Source organism: Aphelocoma coerulescens, chromosome 1 (assembly GCF_041296385.1).
Source record: "Aphelocoma coerulescens isolate FSJ_1873_10779 chromosome 1, UR_Acoe_1.0, whole genome shotgun sequence".
NCBI classification, from domain to species: domain Eukaryota; kingdom Metazoa; phylum Chordata; class Aves; order Passeriformes; family Corvidae; genus Aphelocoma; species Aphelocoma coerulescens.
In genome coordinates this window covers 105581611-105602972 of record NC_091013.1, presented here as the reverse complement: position 1 = coordinate 105602972, position 21362 = coordinate 105581611, and the positions used below count along the sequence as shown (strand labels likewise).

The 21362-nt window shown below is 42.0% G+C and overlaps 1 protein-coding gene across 5 annotated transcripts; it reads right to left on the bottom strand.

Annotated features, from left to right (window-relative positions):
- Positions 1 to 4874: 4874 nt before the first annotated feature.
- On the bottom strand, positions 4875 to 21158 carry LOC138114455 (transforming growth factor beta activator LRRC32-like). Of its 5 annotated transcripts, none has more exons than XM_069023907.1 (4): positions 16191 to 16394; positions 12907 to 13073; positions 12682 to 12760; positions 4875 to 8045 (listed from the first exon to the last, which is right to left on the bottom strand). In XM_069023907.1, exons 3-4 carry the CDS (start codon positions 12751 to 12753, stop codon positions 6105 to 6107), a joined length of 2013 nt encoding a protein of 670 aa, XP_068880008.1. In that variant the 5' UTR covers positions 12754 to 12760; positions 12907 to 13073; positions 16191 to 16394; the 3' UTR covers positions 4875 to 6104. The 5 variants fall into 5 exon arrangements, with proteins under 5 accessions (XP_068880008.1, XP_068880000.1, XP_068880018.1 ...); XM_069023899.1 differs by having other exon boundaries at positions 12682 to 12757; XM_069023917.1 differs by lacking the exons at positions 12907 to 13073; positions 16191 to 16394 and adding an exon at positions 21058 to 21158.
- Between the last annotated feature and the right edge of the window lie 204 nt (positions 21159 to 21362).

Genomic DNA, 21362 nt, shown 5'->3' with positions numbered 1-21362 from the left:
GATTAAAGAAAACACACACTCTTGAATCACATATGTGAGGCAAGAAACTTATGCTAAAGTCTGCTACTAAGTGTTTTCCAAGAGTAAACAATAATCAGTGAAAATGAGGGTTTGAAACTCTTCAAACTATGCTTCTTGTCAGAATTTTTTGTAACAACATTTTAAAGTGAAAGGCAGTGGAGTAATAAAAGTTGTAAATATTATTTTAAAAAGCATTAATTACAATGTAAGTACTCATGATGGAAGGAAATTCTACAACATAAAACATTTTTGAATTAAAACCTTACCCGATGAGTCTCTTCTAGAATTTCAAAAGATAACTACCATTATTTTATTTTATGTTCTTCCTGTGTCCCAGCACTAATTGATATTTTAAAACATGAAAATATTTATATAATTTATATAGCCTACTATTTAATGTCTATTTTATTTTGGATTATTTTGCTTTGCTTAATTTAATGATAACCAGGAGGGATGTTATTTAGCATTAGCTGATTGAAATATTTCCTTATCTGCTCTAGAAAAAATATCATAAAAGCAAACTGAATGTAGCAATGACTTTTTTTTAGATTTTATTGTATGTGCTTTCTGCAATAGGAGTATCTGAATTAAAATTGAAGCTCTGGCCTTAAAAAGGAGACATTTTCCAACTTCATATTTTTCAGAATTTTCATAGAAAATTTTGGAAATATTAACTTTAATTTTGAGCTATCAAACTGGGGAGGAGATAAAAAAGGAAAGATTATGTGAACTCAGACTTCCATGAGCTGACCAGCTCTGTCCACATCTGACATCATCAGCCACTTTTACCATCTTTCTGGACACCTCTCCTGCCAAATCCCTTCCACTGCTTCAGTGCAGGGAGCAGATGTCACAAGCTCTCTTTCTCTGCTACTCTATTCCTCACCTAAGTGCATGAACCATTCTTGTTTTCCAAAGATTTGAAGAATAATTCAGAACAGAAGGAGCCTGTGGAGAATTCCAGTCCAGCTCCCTGACTGAAGCTGGGCCAACTTCAGTGTCAGAAGTAGCTGCTCAGGGCCTTGCCCTGATGAGTTTTGAAAGTCTCCAAGGACTTTCCAGAGTTCAATCTCTCTCATTATGAGGAATTTTTCCCTTATGTTTAACGTGAACTTCCCCAGCTGCAGCTCTCAGCAGTTGTATCTTGTCCCTTCAGTGAATGCTCCTGGGAGGAGCTGATGCTTTTCCTTGTAGCTGTCCATCCAGTAATGACAAAAGATTTCCCCTCAAGACTGTCTCTTCTCCAGGCTGAACAAGCCTAGTTCCTGCTTCTGGTTCTAATTTCATCCTGACCATTCCTTCCCCATTCTTCACTGTAAGGGTGACAGAGTACTACATTATGCTGTCCAGAGAGATTGTGGAGTCTCCTCCTCTGGAAATCTTTAAAACCCTCGTGGACATGATCCTGTGCAATATGCTCTGGGTGAACCTGCTCTAGCAGGGGGTTGGACTATATGATCTCCAGAGGTGCCTTGCAACCCTAACCATTCCGTGATTCTGTAACTTGGATTCCAGACCCCTGGTTTAGCTATTCTTATTCCCCTTCTGTTCTCCTCGTGCCATACCTCCAGCCTAGTTGCCCATTCCAAACCTTCTCCTCTTTGGTGGGTTTTCTACCTGAAAATGGAATTCTCTCCTTCATTGGTCTTCAAGACCAGAGACTCCCATCTCCACCCCCTTTTCTGGGAAAGTCAGGAGCAGTAAAGAGGAATCTCTTTTACAGTCACTTTCCAGAATGTTTCTTCATAGAGCATACTTCTTATGAACTGGAAAATCAGGAAGTCACAGAATGGTTTGGGTTGGACGGGACCTTAAAGAACACCTAGTTCCAGTCTCCTGCCATGGGCAGGGGCACCTTCCACTAGACCAGGCTGGTCCAAGCTCCATCCAGCCTGGCCTTGAACACTTCCATGGATGAGGCATCTACAGCTTCTTTGCAACATGTGCCTGTGTTTTACCACATTCACAGTAAAGAATTTCTTCCTCATCTAAATCTCCATTATTTTATTTTAAAGCTGTTCCCCCTTCTCCTGTCACTATCTCCCTGTGTAAAAAGCCACTCTTCCTCTTTCTTACAAGCCCCCTTTAAGTATGGAAAGGCTGCAGTCAGGTCTCCCATGTGTCTCCCAAATGTGTGTCTGATGCAACAGCTGCTAAAAAGGGACCAGAGGAGGGAATCTGTGGAACTAACTTGGCTCTGCAACACAGCAGAACAGCCATGATCAATACCTTGGGAGAAAAGAGACTCAGTGTTGCAGGGTTGTTCCCTTATATTTATCAAAATTTTGCTTAATCCATGTTGCATCAGCCTCCAAATGTCTTTGCTTGTGAAAGAATGTAGCATAGCCTGACAGGACTTCTACAAAAAGTTCTTCCATGCGTTTTCAGTTTCTTCTTCCGCCCATTTTGGTTTCACCCCATTTCCCTGGTAACCGATGCTTTTATTTCAGTTTGTTTCTCCACAGGCAAATAAGAGAGTACTGAATGACATGGGGAATAGATAGGGAGAGGAAATTCTTTGAGTTTCCAAAATATTAGGAGGCACTTACTGTCCTGTATACTAACCCATCATGGCTAGTTTAGGGCTAAGCAGGGTCCCAGCAGAGATCTGTGGCCAGAGACTGGTACCCTGCTAGGGTGTTATTTTGTCTTAGCTTTGAAGAAAAAAATCAAACGTCTGGAAACTGAGACTTGATTTTCCATGGATGACCAATGTGAGTCATGACTTGCTGAGCTTGTAGGGACCCTCTCTGGGAGTGTTTGCAGTGCTTCCAGTACTTACATATACTTGATCCCACTACAGAGGATTGTTTCAGGAGGAAAACACAGCAAACTGTGGTAGGGAATGCTTAAGAGAGATCTATTGTTGTTCAGCATGGAGAAGACTGCAGGGAGACCTCATTGCTGCCTTCCTGTACCTGAAGGGGTTTTTAAGAAGGAGAGAGATGGACTTTTTATATGGGCAGATAGTGACAGGACAAGGAGGAATGGTTTTAAACTGAAGAAGGGGAGGTCTAGATTAAGTGTTAGGAATAAATTCTTGGTTATGAGGTTGCTCAGAGAAGCTATGGCTGCCCCGTGCCTGGAAGTGTTCAAGGGCAGGTTGGATGGGTCCCTGAGTAACCTGGTTTAGTAAGTGGCATCACTCCTCGTGGCATGGGAGTTGAAATGAGATGGTCTTTAAGGTGCTTTCCAACCCAAACCAGTTTAGGATTGTGTGTTTCTATTGTCCTGTCTCATGCAAACAGCTGCAGATGATGCCTTAGGCATTTTAACTTTTATATTTTTCAAATCCTGTACTGCTTAGTGTGTAACTCTGAAGTTTCTTGTAGCCTGTTAACTTCTGCTCTCTCGTGCTAGGTGGACGTAACAAAGCCTCTCCAGGCCTGCTCTTCAAGGACACTCAGACCATCCTAGGCCCAAAATGTGTAAAACAATATCTTAAGAGGGGGGTGAGCTTGGGGAAACTGCATCATTATCTGAAACTTTAATTGGAGAATTAACCCTGATATGCAAATGAACCAAACCTATAAAAGTGTGAAGAACTCGTGACTTGTTGTCCATCTTGGGGTCCATCTTGGCAGTAGCCTCTGGCTCCCCAGGGGGTACCTTTGAAGGTCTTTCAAATAAATACCTACCTTTATTTCCTTACTCCTGTCTAGTCTCTGTTTTTAGGTGGCCTCGTCAGGTATCACAGAAAGGAAGACATTTGTTGCATGTGGCAACTTAAAGAAAACAGAGTTTGCACTGACTGCATAAATCCCAAATGCTCTAACAGTCAAAAGAGCCTGTATCATGCCTACTGTCCTGGTTCCACTGGGATAGGGTTATTATTCTGCTTTGTTAAACCATGACACCAACATACTAGAACAATGGGGCTGACTGGTGAAAAGATGTGTAATGTCTGAGCAATGGCTACCTTTGATGTAGGATCAGGTACTTTAGTTAGCATTTGGGCTTGTTGCAGGCACAGTAACACACAGGAGAGGCAAGAGGTGGGGCTGAGATCTACTCACCCCTATTTTGAATAATTTTGAACAATGTAATGTAGAGCTCCCATTTTCCCGTTTTCCCTCTCTTTGTAAATTTATTCATATTTTCTTCCCCTCATGCTTCTCATCTCATCCAGACTAAAAGAACTGGCTGAAGCAGGCTCATATCACTATTTGGTTGCTTATGCTGCTATCAGAAAAATCCAAATGAGCCATGCTGCACTTTACTTCTGAGACTTACTCCTCAAAAAAACTGTTTCTGCTCCCAGGGAAGTCAATGGAAGTCTAATTAGTCCCAGATGTTTAGTACTAACAAGCACTTCCTTTTGGTAGAGCAAAACAAAAGCAGTGTTAAAAGCATTAATTAAATAGGTTTGGCTCTGTCATCAGGTTATTAACTAATTCTAGTCATGGCAGCCAAGGTAATACTGCCTCTCACAGAAGGAGAAATAGTCTCGCCATGCTAGACATAAAAGCCATGAACTCAGTGTGTGGCAAATCAGTATCTGGGCATACAGCTTGGCTTTCTTTCACACCAAAGGAGAAGTTCACCATCTTCAGCATTGAGCTTCCAATTTATCCCTTGGATTGTTGTTTGTGCAAGCCTTCTCCTACAAGATTAAGAGCTTGAGCCAAAGGGTAGCATTGGCTTTCATAGATGTTAGATCAGGCCCTATTGCTGCTGATGGTTTGCTCAAATTCATAGCATCACAGAAATCACAAAATGGTTTGGTTTGGAAGGGACCTTAAAGATCATCTTGTTCCAATCCCCTGCCATGGGCAGGGACATCTTCTGCTAGACCAGATTGCTCCAAGCCCCATCCAATCTGGCCTTGAACACTTCCAGGGATGGGGCAGCCACAACATTTCTGGGCAACCTGTTTCAAAGTCTTCCCTACGTCTCCAGTACCTCTCCTTATTCTCCATTGGTTGTACTCTAAAACATGGAGCAGCTGTCCCTGCTTCAGGACCACAAGGTAAAGGTCTAAGGTGAAGTCTGAACACCATAGAAAAACAGGAAGACATTTCTTTTAATCTGTGGAGCATTACAAGCTGGTGCATTAATATATCCACAGCCTTGTGCTTTTTACAAAATTCAAAGGTGTTTTTATTGTACAAAATTCCACAATGAAAACCACCAGCCAGTTTCATATATAACTGGTTAAAAAATATAATTATACACCTTTTTTGTAGTGTGGTAATTTTGACATTCACTAGCTGGAAGAAATGGAAACTGAGCAGCAATTTGACTCTGAGTTATTTACCTGGACAGGTTTCAGTTTGACCTCTATTTCTCTTATGTGCCTGAATGGACAGTTCCTGGCATTAACAGAAGACCTGACATAGCTCCTTTTCAAAGCCACTGAACCCTGTTAGCAGGTCAGGCTCCCACCGTCATGTTCCCTTCAAAAGAGTGAATTTTCTGTGAGAGTACAGGACATAACATTTGTCAGTGACAACTTTTAGCAACGCAACAGGCTAGCCATGTTAAGCCCAGCACAGAATGAGGACCTACAGAACTATTCCTGCAGCACATCCTCTAGACAATAATATAATTTTGGGGAAAGACAGTAGAAAGACAGATCCAAATAATGGCCCAGGACTGTGTTCCCTATGCATTATTTCACACTGGTATCTTCAAAACACCTTTTTGCAGTCTAACCTCCCGTGACCCTTAAAAATAGATATATTATTCTTCTGCACTGAAATGCAACCATATGCAGTGATTTCCCAACAGATTTTCTTAGAAATATAAACATTTCGGTTCAATGTTAGTTGGTTGAAGTTCATGCTCCAGGATTTTTTTTAAAAAAACCTTCACCCCAGAGATTACTTTCTTCACATTAAACTCAGTTAAATATATATTGCACACAAGGGTCAAATTTCTCCTCTTTGAGTTAAACCGTGGATCTGCAAAACGGCAAATTCATCTTCCAGTCCCCACAACCCAGACCAATGGTGCAAGTCAGGGGCACTTCAAAAGCATTTAAAATCCATAGATGAAAATCAAAGATGAGAATTTTACCCTTCATTTCTACACACTGTCAGTGTAGCACCTGATTTCTTCAGTTTCCAAGGCATTTTGTGTTCCTATGCTTTAAACTGATGGCTGAAGTTTTGCCTGCGGAAACAAAAAAATGACCCCACGCCAAGGATGATCACAGATAAAACCAACACAAACGTTAATATAATAAGGAAATTGATTTTCTTCAGATCCTCTTTTTCACAGTCTTCTGGTCTAATGTTCCTGATGTGCATTTCGTCCTGGTATCCAAAATTCTGAGTGTGCTGGCACATTAAATGCTCCACATTGGGGATCTGAACATTTTTGTTCTGGATCATTGATGAAAGCCAGATGTTTCCACAGCAGTTGAGTGGGTTCCCGGTGAGATACAAGTTTTTAAGTGAATTTTCTAATGCTAAAATATTGCTGTTCTGTAATGTACTGAACCTATTGTTCCGTAGGTCCAGAACTTCTAGCGGAGAGTCACTACCCCACTTAGGCAGCCAGTTCAGCTGATTTTCAGAGAGGTTTAAATGTTTAAGATGACTAAAACAAGGCAAGTCAATATTTAAATCTATCAGGCTATTACCATGTAAATACAAACATTCCAGAGACTTTTCCAGACCTGATAATGCTTTAAGTTCTATTTTCAGTCCAGGGTTCATGGAGAGGTCCAAGACAAGCAGAGAAGTCTTGTAGAAGCTGTATGCTGGTAGGATGTTCAGCATGTTTTCAGCTAGATACAAGTACTGAAGAGTAGGAGAATCGACAAATGATACACAACCGCTTTCCTCTCCAGCAAGTCTTTGCTTAGCTAATCCTGAGTACATGCTGCAAAGGCTGATATTATTGCTCTGTAGATTAAGCAGTCTGAGGCTAGGAAGATTTGAGAAGATGTCAAACTGCAGGGTTTGAAGATAGTTGTTTTGAATATAGAGATCCTTCAAATTTGGCAATGCACCAGCATCAAGGAGAAGGTTCTGCAAAGCATTATAGCTCAAGTCAAGGACAGTTAAAGAGATCAATGCACTGTCATAACTTACTGCAAATGCCTGAAGACAGTTTTTACTGAGATTAAGGGTGTGAAGGGACAACATTGATTCAAAGAACTCATCTGGAATGGATTTGATTTCATTATAACTTAAGTCTAAATACACAAGCTGGGATAAATACAGAGAACTTTTGTTTCTACTTTGCTTCTGATCACGAAGATGGAAAGAAGCATTTAGCCATTCATTTTCCACATAGTCCATTTTATTATGAGGGGATTCAGCAGTGAGTTGGATTAAATTCTTTGATAAATTCAGAGTTACCAGCTTATTTACCTGAGGGAACACTGGGAAGTGAAACAGTTTGTTTTCACTCAGATCCAAACACCTTAAGCTATATTCATCATCTGATTTTGTGGTGTGGAAGGTCTCAATGCTGTTCCTGCTAAGGTCAAGTATCTCCAGCTGCCTGAGGTTAAAATCAGAGATGCAAGTAATTGAATTCTTTGAGAGATTGAGTTTGGACAGGCTCACTAGAGTCTCAAAAGCACCTTCTTCTATTTCCATTATGATGTTGCTCTGAAGATCTACCTCCACAAGGCTGGGAGATCCCTGAAACATCTTTTGTGATATCATTATAATACTGTTGTCTGCCAAGGAAAGATACTGCAGTGCTGGAGCTTCTTTAATGAAATACTCAGCCATCCCATTGTACAGACTGTTGTGGGACAAGTCCAGTATTTCCACCTTGGGTAGGAGTCCAATCCCCTCTGCGCCATTTTGAGCAAGCTCATATAAGTGATTGTTGGCTAAATTTATTTCCAGCAAACTCGTCATGTGTGCAAAGACTCCAGGCATGATGAAACTTATCTGGTTAGAGCTTAAGTCCAGACACTGAAGGGAAGTGTAAAATGATAATGACATTTCAGGAATGCTTTGAATCAAATTTCCAGATAGATCTATTTTGTTCACATTTGGATGGAGCTCATGAGGGATTTGGTGGAGGTTTTTGTTGTGGCAAAATGCCTGAGAGTTTGCCTGCCAGAAAAAGAGAGAAAAGGAGTTGTCACATGACAAATGTAAAACTTCTTTGCATTAAATATAAGAAAAGTAACATTCAGCATCCAGGCAGATGCTTCTTCTGAAGCCCTGATCACGTTTTCTGAGCATTCAGACAGCAAGAGCAACAATCCCAATTAGCTTCGTTGCAGCTAACAGCACTCATTTCATTTTAAAGAGATTTCTGACTTTGAACAGTAGAGTTTTATCTGCATGTGACACCTACTAAAAGTTCTCGGGTTTGTACCTTCCTTCTGGACTCATTTGAACAGTCCCAAGTTTCTCTGCAATCAAGCACCATTTCCTCACTTTTATGCTGATGTTTAATTTTCTCACTTTCATCACTGTATTAGATATTGCAGACTCTACTTGCAGTAGTAAGCAGTACTTGGAAGAGCTTCATTCTGTTGGCAAGATGGGTTCCAGAGTAAGGAGGTATAAAAACCTATAAGGATCCTGTAGCACAAATCCTGTCTCTCCTTCATAGTCACATGCTCAAATATGCCTTCCCTTAGCTATGGCTTAGTTAAGTAAGGCAGCTTTAACCAAAGGGGTCATTCAACAACTGAGACGTTTCTGATGCCAATCTCCAAACTCATTCTGCTTTTATCTTCCATGTTTATCCTTTTCCTAAGGCAACAGTTCCCTTCTACTTGCATGGGGAGCATGCCTTATGAAACCACTCACACAAGACGCCTGTGATACAACACTGAAAACACAAATTATGAAAATTCAGTTTTTGAGAGGGAAAAAGATGTGATGTGCAGTGAGGGTCAGGCCTTTTCAGGCCAATTCTCAGCAGCAGGGTAGAGAAAAAAAAAACAAGCATCAAAGTCAAATCCATCTCCTGGATGCATCTGTGTTTGATTGCAGCTAGGACTGAGTTCTGTGTCCAGAGCAAAATTTGGTGTGGGTGTTCATAAGGAACACTGGAAACATGAACACAATCATCCTTACATAACCAGGTTCTATTTTGTTGTTAAGGAGAACATACAGCAGGAGGAAATGGAATGTGAAAGGCTTAGGCGGCATTTAATTTACTGGAGGAAAACTCTTGTTATTAATGTATTTGGGTGTCTGGGTCATAGAAAGAACAAAAGAATGAAAGAACAAATGAAAGAAAGATAAAAAAGAAAGAACAAAAGAAAGAATGAAAGATGAAAGAACAAAAGAATGAATGAAAGTGAGTTGAATCTTAACCTCTATAGAGAAGCAGAATCCAGATTCCATGACGCAAAGCTTTTCAGACATCAAGAAAATATTAAATGTCAAAAAAATTAAATCCCATCTGTTTTACATGAACTTTGAGGTGAATGAAGTGGCAGATCTGTTTAGGAGAAGTGGGGCACTAGTCAGCATTTTGTGAATCTCTTTTGCATCATCTGGGTTCTGGAGACCACATAAGAATGTGCCAGAGAAGTGCAAGTGCTCATACAAACTGTAGATGTACACAGGCTGCTCCACAGTGCTATCCATGACACATTTTTCCCAAAGATCCCAAGTAAATTGACTATTAAAACCTAAACCCCTTCCTCTTTTCCCTCCAACTCACTCAAATCTCCCTCAGCTAAAAAAAAAGAAAAAAAAAAGAAAAAAAAAATTAGGCAAAATAAAGGAAATTTCCTGGCTTCTCCCTGACAATATTTCTTTCCTGCAAAGTCACTGTACACTTTCTCATTTGGAGTTAAATTATGCCCAGAGTTGGCTTTATTTCTGAAGCACGAATAGCAGAGCAGTAAACATCTTCTTACTCATTTTTGGAAGAGGAAGAAGCCAGGAGGATACAAAAATCCAGAGTGAAAAAGCAGAAACTGCTTTGCCTCCTAAGGCAGACGCCAGGTTTCTTCTCACACTTTCAGCCAGATCCCAGCAAGCGCTGAGCACTCTCCATTGCCCCTGGCACCTAAAGTCTTAGCAAAATCTTGATGCAACTCCTATCAATGCCAACAATCTCCTTTGCATTGAAGTTGATGGGGGAGAGGTCAGCCACCATTCACCATGCATGATTTGGCTTTTAATCTCCATCCACAGAACACTCCCAGTGATAAAAGGGAGTAATAAACTCTATATGTCCCACTGTCTGCCATTTTTTCTTATAACATTTCCCCTCTCATTTTTCTTTTAAAGCTTTCGTTCCTTTTCACTGACTATTTTGATCCTCATTAAATTTCTTATCTTGTCTCTTCTGCACCATCTTTTCTCCCCCAAGGCTCAAATGCATGAACTTCTTTCTCATCAGGAATAGGAGAAAAGATGAAGCGTGTCTCAGTGGCATGGAGCAAACAGCATCTGTTTGGTGTATTTCCTCTCCTCTCACCCCTTAGTCCAATGGGTTAGTAGCCTGTGACTGGAAAAGAGGTTTTTGTTAGTCTCATGTTCTGATTTCATCATCTCTTCAAGTGCTGCCACCAGTGTGTTTCAAGTCCATTGTCAAGAAGTACTGGAGGGTGAGGACCACTTGGTCCCATTAAGATGCTAGCAAAATAAATGACCCGACAGTTCAAAAGCTGGGCATCATTTGGTTTCTGACTCCAGTTCTTCATTGCTCAGCACTGGGTGGAAGTTGTCACCCACCTTAGTAAGAGCCCTACACAAAGGAGTTGGACTCAAGCCCACCCTTGAGTTCTCCTTTATCAATTCATGAACATTTGAATCAAGAATCTGGGCTGGAGCCACTTGGCACTGACCCGTACTTGCACAGTGTCCCTGACCATTCTTAGAAGAGCTGCCCAGGTAGAGGCTTAGGTGTCAAACACAATCAAACCTCAGCATTTTGCGTGGGTACCACACATCAGCTGACCTATGACATCTGGTAATGCATCTGTCATTGCATCACCTCAAGGCAAAGGTAAAACAGAATTTCCTAAAATCCCTTCCCTTCTATAAATTATTTGAAATCTCCTCCTTTGCACATTAACATGAATTAGCAAAATCATCTTTCTTTGGGAGGTAAAATATGCTATAGTTGAAGCTTTGCCTATACTTGGAAAACAATGTGAGTTAGGAAGAATGGCCTGACATTTGATCTGTTCCTTGCTGTCTCACAAACTGACAGATGTGTCGTAACAGGATTAATCAGTGCAGTTCACCCCCATGTCAGGGGTCTGGTAGGGACTGCTTACTTCCCAAAACCTTTTCTATCAGGGTTTAATTGAGCAACAGAAGCACCTGTGGTGACTCAGAAAGCAGCACAGGTTTCTGACTGTGAATCTCTTCCATGAGATTTGGGATTAAAGTTTCCACTTCTGAGCCTCTGCTATTCTAAAGGTGGGACCACAGGGAAAGTACAGTATAAAACAGTGAGGCTGTGATGTATTGTAGGACTATCAATGGACAGCTAATCAGCTAATCCAGTAGCTCCTTCTTTCTTTAAGCTGTGTTTGGATCCACACCAAATGCCCAGTGAAGGAAGGCAATCAGCATGGACATTAGCAATGCTGAGCTGTTGATTTACACCAGGTGAGTATCCTGGCTCCTGACTGCAGCGTGTTTTCTGTCAGGGCTGATTTTATCCCAGCATAGTTGTGTTGGCATGATGAAAGCAGTTTACAGTGGAGTAAACTGGAAGCAAACAAGTGTGTGTTTACTTCTCAGCAATCAGCCTGGTCTGTGACCCATCAAGAAATGGGATGAAACTGCTTGGATTATTGCGTGTCTCACCCAGCCTTCATGTGACTATGACATGGGACCCAGGCTGTTCTGTTTACAGTGGCTTCATCAGTGTTCCCTCTCCAGCCAAGGAACTGAGCTACCCAGTCACCTTCCCAAGATCTTTTTATATATACACTAGGTCTTAATTTCTCTGGAATTCAGGAAGTGTAGCAATATGGCGGAGTGGGCAGGAATGGAATGAGTCCCACAAGGGAGATGTGTACATCTAGCAAATAATTTTTTCCCTATTTTGGAAATTCTTGAGGATTTGTGTTGAACAACTTCAATGTTCAAGGGGGGAAAAAGTATTTTTAAACATCCTGGTGCAGTCCGAAGCACTTGGAGAGGGAAGGGAGAAAGTTCAGCTGTGAATATCATTTATAATATTGTACCAGGTGCTTGCAAAAATTCAAGGAGCAGATTTTGTACTGGAGGAAGAGTCTTCACCATTTCTCTTCCCTTCAGCAGAAGTCAGGTACAACTTCCCTGGCAGAAATGCTGCATCAGGGCAGAGGAGGTCAGTTTACTTGTTATTACAAAAGAGCTGATATAGAAGTATTTCACAGAAGATGCCTTAATTAAAGCACAAAGAAAAACTGATATAAAAGAGTTGATTTTAAGTCTAAGTTCTTTTTCTGTCTCAGCCACAGAAACCCTGTACAATCTTAGGCAAATCAAATCAAATTTCTTTTAACCAGGTCCTCCTTAGAAAAAAAGCTGAGATAATGACCCTTCTTTGCACCCCCTCCTGCCCTTTGTGTGTTGTCATTATAACAAGGACACAGCCTGATGACAGATTGTTAAGCATCCCCTCATCCTGCAAATCCCACATCTGCCATCACAGGGAGCCTGCTTCTGGGGGTTTCCCTTCTCAGAGACTGTAGCTGCTTGTGCAATGCTTGTAACAAGGGGGTCCCAACCTCATTCGGGATCTCAAGGGGCCTAAGTACAGACACAGCCTTACCATTTCACAGGATGTCCCCTCTGAGGGTTGATAGTTCACCACTGCCAGGAAAAAGATGATGTACAGTTTCATGGCTCTGCTGATAAAAATAATTATGGTTAGATATTATATAGGACACAGTGGTCAACACATGCAAAAGCTGGCAGAAGGTCATCATCTAACATTAAGGACAGAAGCAAAGCAATAAATTAAACCACCTCTGAGCATACAGCACTAATGACCCACCTGTGTAGCTTTGGATCCCTTTCAGCCTGGTGGGAAGAGATTTATATGAGGACTCGAAAGGAAAGTCCAAAGCACTTCATGGGGTTTCCCCAGTGTGATTTCAGCTGCTGCCTCAATGATATCCAGGACACTCAACAGAGTCCAGATGTTCAAGCTGGGCAGGGAGTCTGGCATCATGGAGAAAGAAAACTACTGAAGACCAAGTTATCGTCACACTCCCCACAGACACAGCTCAGATGCTTTCAACTGGGCTGAAGTTTTGGGGTGCCATGTCCTGAGCAAAGCAAATGGGTGCCACTCAGAAACAACGAGAAGTGGAAACAGTTTCCATTTCCATCCACAACATTTTCTACTCCTCTTATCCCAGAGTGTCAAAGACCTTTTACGTGTATATCCTCGTTAAGTTAATGCAAACAGCTTAAGGAATGGACAAAGATTTTTCATTTTCCAGGTACAGACAGTTTTTTAAATACATTTGACAGGACATCATAGAACCACATGTTCCACAGAATCACAGAATATGTAAAGTTGGAAGGAACCCACAAAGATCATTGAGTCTAACTCCTGGTCCTGCACAGCACCACCCCCAAGAGTCACATCCTGACCCCAAGAATGTCCAAATGCTTCTTGAACTTTCTCAGGCTTGGGTTGGAAAAGACTTTTAAAAGTCATCTGGTGCAATCCCCCTGCCATGGACAAGGACAGTTGCTTTACAAAGAGACATATAAAACAGAATGGATTTGGGTGAAACAGAGAATTCATAAGAGTTTAACTGTTTGGAAAGCACTCCATAAAAGAGCACAGAACTGCAAAAGGAGCAAACAGCACTGGGAGGCCTGTCACTAGACAATGGGGGAAAAAGGGAACCAAAGCCAAGGGCAAGCATTCCTGCTTCAAACAGCTCCAAATGCAACCCCAATCCCATGCACAAGTCACTGGCATCAATGTACTGTTGCTCAGTGGCTTCCAGCCACAGAGCATGGAAAAGCTGGAAACAAAGAGATGGGATCATTCCCAGCTGATGGAGATCCCTCTGCTTAGTCACTTTGATGGATGCAGCTGATGGCCCTTGACAGCACTGACAATCACCGAACAGCAATGCTGAGTTCCTGATGGGAATCTGCCTGTTTCTCCCCTTCCCAACCAGAGAACAGAGCTGTGTATTAGGAATAGAGAAACTGGGGAGGATTAGACCACAGCTACTCTGTGTACAGTTTGCGTATTCTTTCCATTTCACAAAAACCCTAGTGATGGATGATGATCTGTGACCCCAAGGGGAAAGAACAGGTCTCAGTAATGGGATCAGAAGTGTGTTCCTCCCCATTAAAATCAGACCAAGGATTTTAATTCTCTACCTTTGAATTAATGTTTGCAAAATATGCTGAAATCATCCTATGGAAGGAGGAATTGCTGGTGTCACCATCTATAATGTTTCTGTTGTCCCCCTCTGTTCTTCATTCCCCATGCTTAGAGCAGTTGGAACGTCCTCTAAGGAGGAGAAATTTATTTTCATCATTTGAGTATTAGTTTACTGAGGTGGCAATAAAAGACAAACATACCAATGATTACAAGGCTTTTCTCCAAGCCCTTAGAGGGAAATCCTTTTTGTTCAGACACAACGAATTAAGCTGAGAGTATGACCCTCAACAGGGCACCACCCTGAGGGACAGCACGTGGCCAATGTGCTCTGCAATGTCTGCCCTCATCACACTGTCAGTGCAAAAAAAGTCTCTTTGCCTCTTAAATAATAAACCTGACACAATCCAGGGTCTTAAGATACTTTGAAACTTCCTAAATTTAAGGTTTACAAAGCAGCTGGGAAATTGATTTGTTTGAACACAAAAAAATTATGTAATGGTTTGCTGTGTAAGGCAAATCTGTAATAAGCAAGGATGCTGTCCCTTGAGGTGTTTCTAAGGCTTTCCAAGGTGTCCCTCAAGGTGTCATATCCTGAAGCTCATCAAGGATGTGGTGCTCTCTTCCAGCATAAGACCACATAGACAGTCCTCACAGAACCATTTAGTTTGGAAAAGCCCTCTAAGACCATCAAGTCCAACCATTCTCCCAGCACTGCCAAGGCCACCACTATCCCATGTCCCCAAGTGCCACATCCACATGTCTGCTAAATCCCTGCAGGGATGGGGATTCCACCACTGCCCTGGGCAGCCTGTGCCAGTGCTTAACAACCATTGTGGTGAAGAAATTTTTCCTAATATCCAAACTGAAACTCCCCTGCCACAACCTGAAGCTACTTCATCTTGACTTGTCATGGTACAGCTCAACCTCCTTGTTCATGGAGATTCCTCTCCTAGGGTAGTTTTCAGTTCAGCTGTCCAGCTGAGGAGCTTTTCCTGCCTGGCTTTTCTCTGAACAACCTTTAGATCCCTCTCAGCAACCTCTAGTGTGACACATCAGTGCATTCCCCTCCTTTCTACCCTCTGGGCAGGTCTCAGCATCCCCCCACCCTCTCCCAGTGCCAAGTTCAGGGCTTACACCACCCCCATTCCCTTGGTGTGAGAGAGGATATCTACTGGCGCTAAACCCTTCCTGATCCCTCAATCCACAGCTTACAAAAACAGTTTGGGAGCAGCAGTGGCAACAATTCAACTTAAAGGAGATTTTATTGCTTTGAGGCTTTCCCAGAGTTGAAGCAGCTTCACGATCAGTGCCAGTTTGCTCCCACTGGCAGCTGTGATAGAAATCCTAGCATAACTGAGAGCAGGATTGAGCTCTGAACCCTATTTAAAGTCACAGCTTTCCATCACAGTACTTCAAAACCACACAGTGCCAACCCCAGCTGAAAAATACAGGTGGTTTCAGTCAACATCACCCCCAAGGAGTACTGGTAATTTGGTAAAATAATTCTAGAAAAAGCATACCCTAACCATGTACACTTAACAAATAGGAAAGGCAGAGAAGGCAGAGAAGACCAGTAATTTGCCCTAAGACACATTTCAAACCATGGAATAATAACAATTTATTCCCAGTTTCCACATCAGAACAATGTTTGCCTCCATCTCTATCACAATATTAATCTTGAAACTACTTCATAGATGTTGTTTGCAGCTAATAAAGGTAGAACTTTCCAGATTTCCCCCAAATGTAATTTTTGTTACTGCTTAGACAATTAACGGAGATGCTGTCCTGTGCCAAGGAAAGTTAAATAACACACAACACACAGAACACAAACCAAACTCCCCAGGGTCTGATCTTTTTCCACACAAGACTCTTTCCTGTTAAGTTAGAGCCTTCAGGGGTAAAAAGAGTGACTATCTCACATTTACCTTGTTTCAAGGGTTTCTTGCATCCCCAAACACTGCTTATCATCTCTTTAAAAAGCATATCCAGCTCTTCAAAATCGATTCAGTCCTGGTATCGATGCAATTATTCTTCAGCTTCATGTTCACCCATTCTAGACATTCTAGACATTCTAGCCTAGAGTCTCACTCATAACTTCAGAATGAAGGCATTTTCAGGGAAATAACCTTATTTGGGACAGTGTCTGCTTTAAATTATGTTGCTTGTCTTCCTCTCCACTCCTCTCCGGGCTCTTGCTGGGTCCTAGCCACCGCTGTTCTCCAGACAGAGTCGGCTACTGTGCAACATCCTGAAGCCCTTCCTTGGGGCAGGCATTGAGAAACGGGGATTTTTGCCAGAGGAACTGTCAGGATCAGGCTGTGGGTTTTCTCAGGAGAATAAGTAACTTTTTGGTGATGCCATTGTTTGGCTGTGTGCGTGGGGCATGACAGTGTGTTTACTTTGGGGTTTTGTGTCTGCAAGTTGCATTCCTGGAGGGTTGTAACCTCCTGCACCTAAACTTCTCTCTGCATCTTTAGGGAAACAGTGCTTGAGGATTAAATGTTTAAAATTCATGGCTGATAAATATAAACCCCAGAATCTTGAAACCTGTTCTGGAAGAAATAACTTTTTCTTTTTGTAGTCATCCCACTAATGAGAGTGTGACTGCAGTCTGCTGTCAGAACAGGGGTCCATTGCTGGCTACAACACACTTGATGGGTTTTCATAGCATGAGGCAGGAATTAGGGATAAAGGCCTCGATAAAGACCTTTTCAGATAAGCTGCAGAATTTTTGGTTGTGAGTACATACTGCTGAATATACTGGATCTGCTGGGAAGAATTCCCACTGCAAAGGGGTGCTTTTGTCATGCAGAAGATGATTTCAAATTGCCCAAGTTCAGCTTTTTATTTATTATTTTGTGCTGCCCTCTAGAGCTGAAGTAGCTGGTTTCCTCATTTCCTTTTGCTAATTAAGTCTTGCTTCAGGAAAACCCTCCTCTACATAGATTTCCCTGCTGTTTTCTCCCAGAGACACAAGCCTGAACTGCCACAACACACTTTTCCCATGGTTGAAATAATGCGCCAAAGAGCTGGGCTCTTAGTTTGCTTGGTAATGCATCCTGAAATGAGAGGTATAAATCACAGAATTATAGAATCCCAGGATGGTTTGGATTGGAAAGGATCTTAAAGTTCATCTAGTTCCAGCCCTCCTGCCATCAGCAGGGACACCTTTCAACTAGACCAGGTTTCTTGTCTAGCTATAAAAATACTATGACAAGGTGACAGGGGAGGGCACGATTAGGTGCAATGGACAGAAAAATACACATTAAGATCTCAGGAGAATTGTCCACCAGTGAGATTACCACCACCTCAGACAAGTTCCCCTTCACTGAGCTCTCATCAGATTAGTTTTGATCACCTTCCCCCAAGCATGTCATGTCTTGAGCTTTACTTGCAGTGCTGCTTTTCGCTTCATCCCTTTGGCACGGTCCCTGGAGTCAAGCTCTCAATTTGCAATCCCCTTCGGGTAAGAAGGAAACTCATGCTGAAACTGGGGACCACTATCATATCCAGAGATTTAAATGCCTTTTGGACGTTCTGGGTTTAGAGTTTGTCTTGTCAGCAGTATGCAGTAGCACTTGAAAAGCACAGACACCTTTGCAAGGCAAACCTCAAATACTGATTTGAAGTACAAATATCATGCCTCTAATTAAGAGCCGTGAGTGGCCAGGATGATGGCAGCTTACAATTTTTCTACACCTGGATGTTCAGAGCACTTTAGGAAGTTTGGATTTATAGGGATAAAATTAGCAGACATTTTGGTTCTGCTTTTTAAAAAGCCAGCTCTGTTCCTCAAGCTGTTGTACTGAGTAACCAGGTAGCTGTGCCAGCTGAACTGTAAAGAGCCTGGACAAAAACAAATGCCAAAGCAGGAGGGAAGGGCATGCACTGATTCTACTGCTCAGGGCTTTGCTTCAATAAAAACACATTCTTGGAGGACACCAGCTACACTGGGAAAGATCGGTGCGATCCTTGCCTTCTTTGTCCTTTCCCAAAGGGGATCTGGCAGCAAACACTTTCAAAGCCTCCAACACATTTGGCTGATTTCCCAAACTTTCAATATTTTTGGCTTTGGGCTATCCAGCTGTTTACACCTTAAAGTGGTGTTAAAACATTAGCATGGTATTGGCTTGGTAAGACATGTCTGCAGGGCAAGTGTCACCTGCATCAGTCAGTGACTGGATCATAGAATCATAGAATGGCCAGATTTGGAAGTGACCTTGAAGATCATCCAAGCCCCCTGCCATGGGCAGGGACACCTTTCTCTAGACCGGGTTACTCAGAGCCCCAGCCAGCCTCATCTCCATCATGCAGATTGGAGAATCAAGCTTTTTTGCCCACAAAATAGCAAGGGCTGTGCCATCCCAGTGATGCCAAAGGGTTTGCACCTGCAACTCTGTGAAATCCTGATTTTCCGGTGGTGTATCAGCAGTCACCTCCTACTCAGTTTCTGTCAATGTCAGTTGAATTTCACCCTCTGTCACCTGAAGTGAGGGGCACCTCATCAGACCTCTCCTCTCCTCCAAATCCTTTCCCCAGCATGGCCCAGAGCAAAAGGAAATCCTAGCTACTGGCTCTCACCAGTCAGTCTGTAAACTGCTGCAGGTCCCCAAGGGTTTCAGAGAAACCAGAAAATGTCTTGACAATTTTGTGTCTTTAGTCTCCAGACCTTTTGGAGTCCATCCATCCATAATGCTGCTGCTTTCTAAGACACTGCTTTTGGTTGAATCCTGAGTCAAGCTCTATGAATCAAAATCTCCAGAGAAGTAAATGAAACAAGTTCCTGCCTTAGAAAGTGGGTCTGAACTGCAAACACAGGAGTGGGACAAGTCTTGCTCCCTTTTGGCTAGAATAGCTCCCTGGTGATTCATCCAAAAAGGGAGTTGGAGACAACATTAATATTAACCCTATTAAAAAATAAATAGCCAATGCCATCCTCAGCCACAGACTGAGGCACAGCTCCAGCTCCTGACACTCTACAGCATCTCCAGAAACTGATTCTCCTGGGTTTGTTTTGCTCCTGCAATCTTCACTGTGCCTGGCATCTCACAGGCAGATGCAGCCCCCAACCTTTCTGGTGTCAAGTCCACATATCAAAATAGAGACTCCTCCATCTCTTGTAAACCCAGCAAGGCTTTTCTCCTGTCTTTTGAAGCTGCTGCCTTCCTTCTCTTTTTGTCCTCTCTCCATGTGCATCTTTATCAGGTGTTCAGCCAACACCATTTCCCCACAAAAATTGACGTTTCCAGTTGTTGACGTTTTAGCCAGGTTCCCTATTTTATTCACCTTTTGTCCTCCTAGTCTCTCCAGGAAAGAAAATGTAAATGAATAAAAACTGAATGAAATCCACAAGCCTGGAGAATTTCTGAGTGAGGGGATGGGCTAAGGGACAGAGGGAGATGGGAAAGTGAAAACCCTTACAACAGCAAAAAGTGACATGTACTGGCATTTGCAGATTAAACTATCTAACCATGAAATACTCTCCCTGGAGAACAAAATTCCCATTCAGAAACCAAACCAGAATATTTTCTCACCAGTTTATAAAATATTTTTTTAATTCAGCAATATTACTTTTTATAGACAGTGTGGTCAGTATTTGGGAAAGGGTGTACTCATTTTATAAGACCCAGTAGGAGACAAAATGAGGTGAGGAAAATTATTTCTGATAGATTTGATTTCCATAATACTGATATCCCTCCTTGAATCCATCCATCACTGTATTAGTAAAAGGCCAAGCACTGATACAGTAACTAAGACATAATCATCTGCTTTAAAAAGAGATGACTGGTTGTAAATTTTTGTTCTTGAAAACTAGAGGATCTCAGCATTTTAGAGTAATATGTTTATTTTAAAGTTTAAATTATTACATCTTAGTAGAAAACCCATATTATTACTGTTGTGCAGAGCCAAATTATTGCTTCTATTTAAGGGAAGTATATTTGTCTTTTATCAAAAATTCTTTTATCCAAATTACAACTGGGCTTAGCCTTAGAAAATTTACTGTGACTTTTATATAAACTATGATTTTCTAAAACTTTATTACTTCCAAATATTGCCTAAACATTCATTTTCATGATAACAGTCCAGATGCAGCAAACCCCTCTCTGTAAATCATCATTCACCCAAGGTGACATTCAAGCCGTCAGGATCTTAAGAGCAGCAAAATAACCCTGCCATCTCACACCTCGTGCACCAACAGGGAGAGCTCAATGACAGCACTGATAGGAAGAAGAGCAAATGAGCCAAATAGCATTTTGCCTATTTTACCCAGGGACTGTGTGATTTGCCCGAGGCTATATTAGGATTCAGTGTTGGAAAGCTGGGTGAGTGGCATTTAGTTGGTGTATAATGCTGATCTCTGCAGCACTCCTGGTTCAGAAGGCTATAATGCAGTAACAGCATAAATAGACTGAAGTCCTGTGAAGAAAGAAAAAACCAATCATCTCTCCATCTTCTATTCCTGCAAACACGGAGAATAACAACAAAGACGGTGTATGACAACTGTATTGTTAAAAACTAACTGGTGCCTCCTTAATGTAAATGATCTAACTCACACAGTGCAAGTCCCTGATGGATTAAATATACAACTGGGTGGATAGAGCCATCTACACAGCGTGTTTAGCCAGTTCCTCAGCCTATTCATAAACACAGAACATTTTATTTATACAGTACCTTCCTCATCTGTGTTAGTTTTAAAGGCTGCAGCTCAAAGTCACCAGAGCCCTCATCTCTCCCGCAGTTGAAAGCACAATTTTCCAGCAGGCTCCCAGGTTCACACACATCTCCACATACCTGCTCTGTGGCTGAAGGAGGAGAAGGTTTCGTCTCTGCTTGCAGCCTTTTTTCCCCTGACTCTCCCAGCAGCCTTTCCAGCGCAAGCCGAGGAAGAGTTTCCTTGGGGAAGTTGTACCTCTGTTGCATGCCAGCTGACTAAAACTCTGCAAGTGCCGAGAGAAGTTTGAAGTCACAGGGAAAAAAAAATACTCCCCATAGACTAGTCCTTGAATTCATTCCTTTGCAGTCACGAGCTCTTGTATATTCCCAGGCTCCCCAGAGCATGTGAATATATACCTCCGTAACAGTTTTAAAATGTGTGT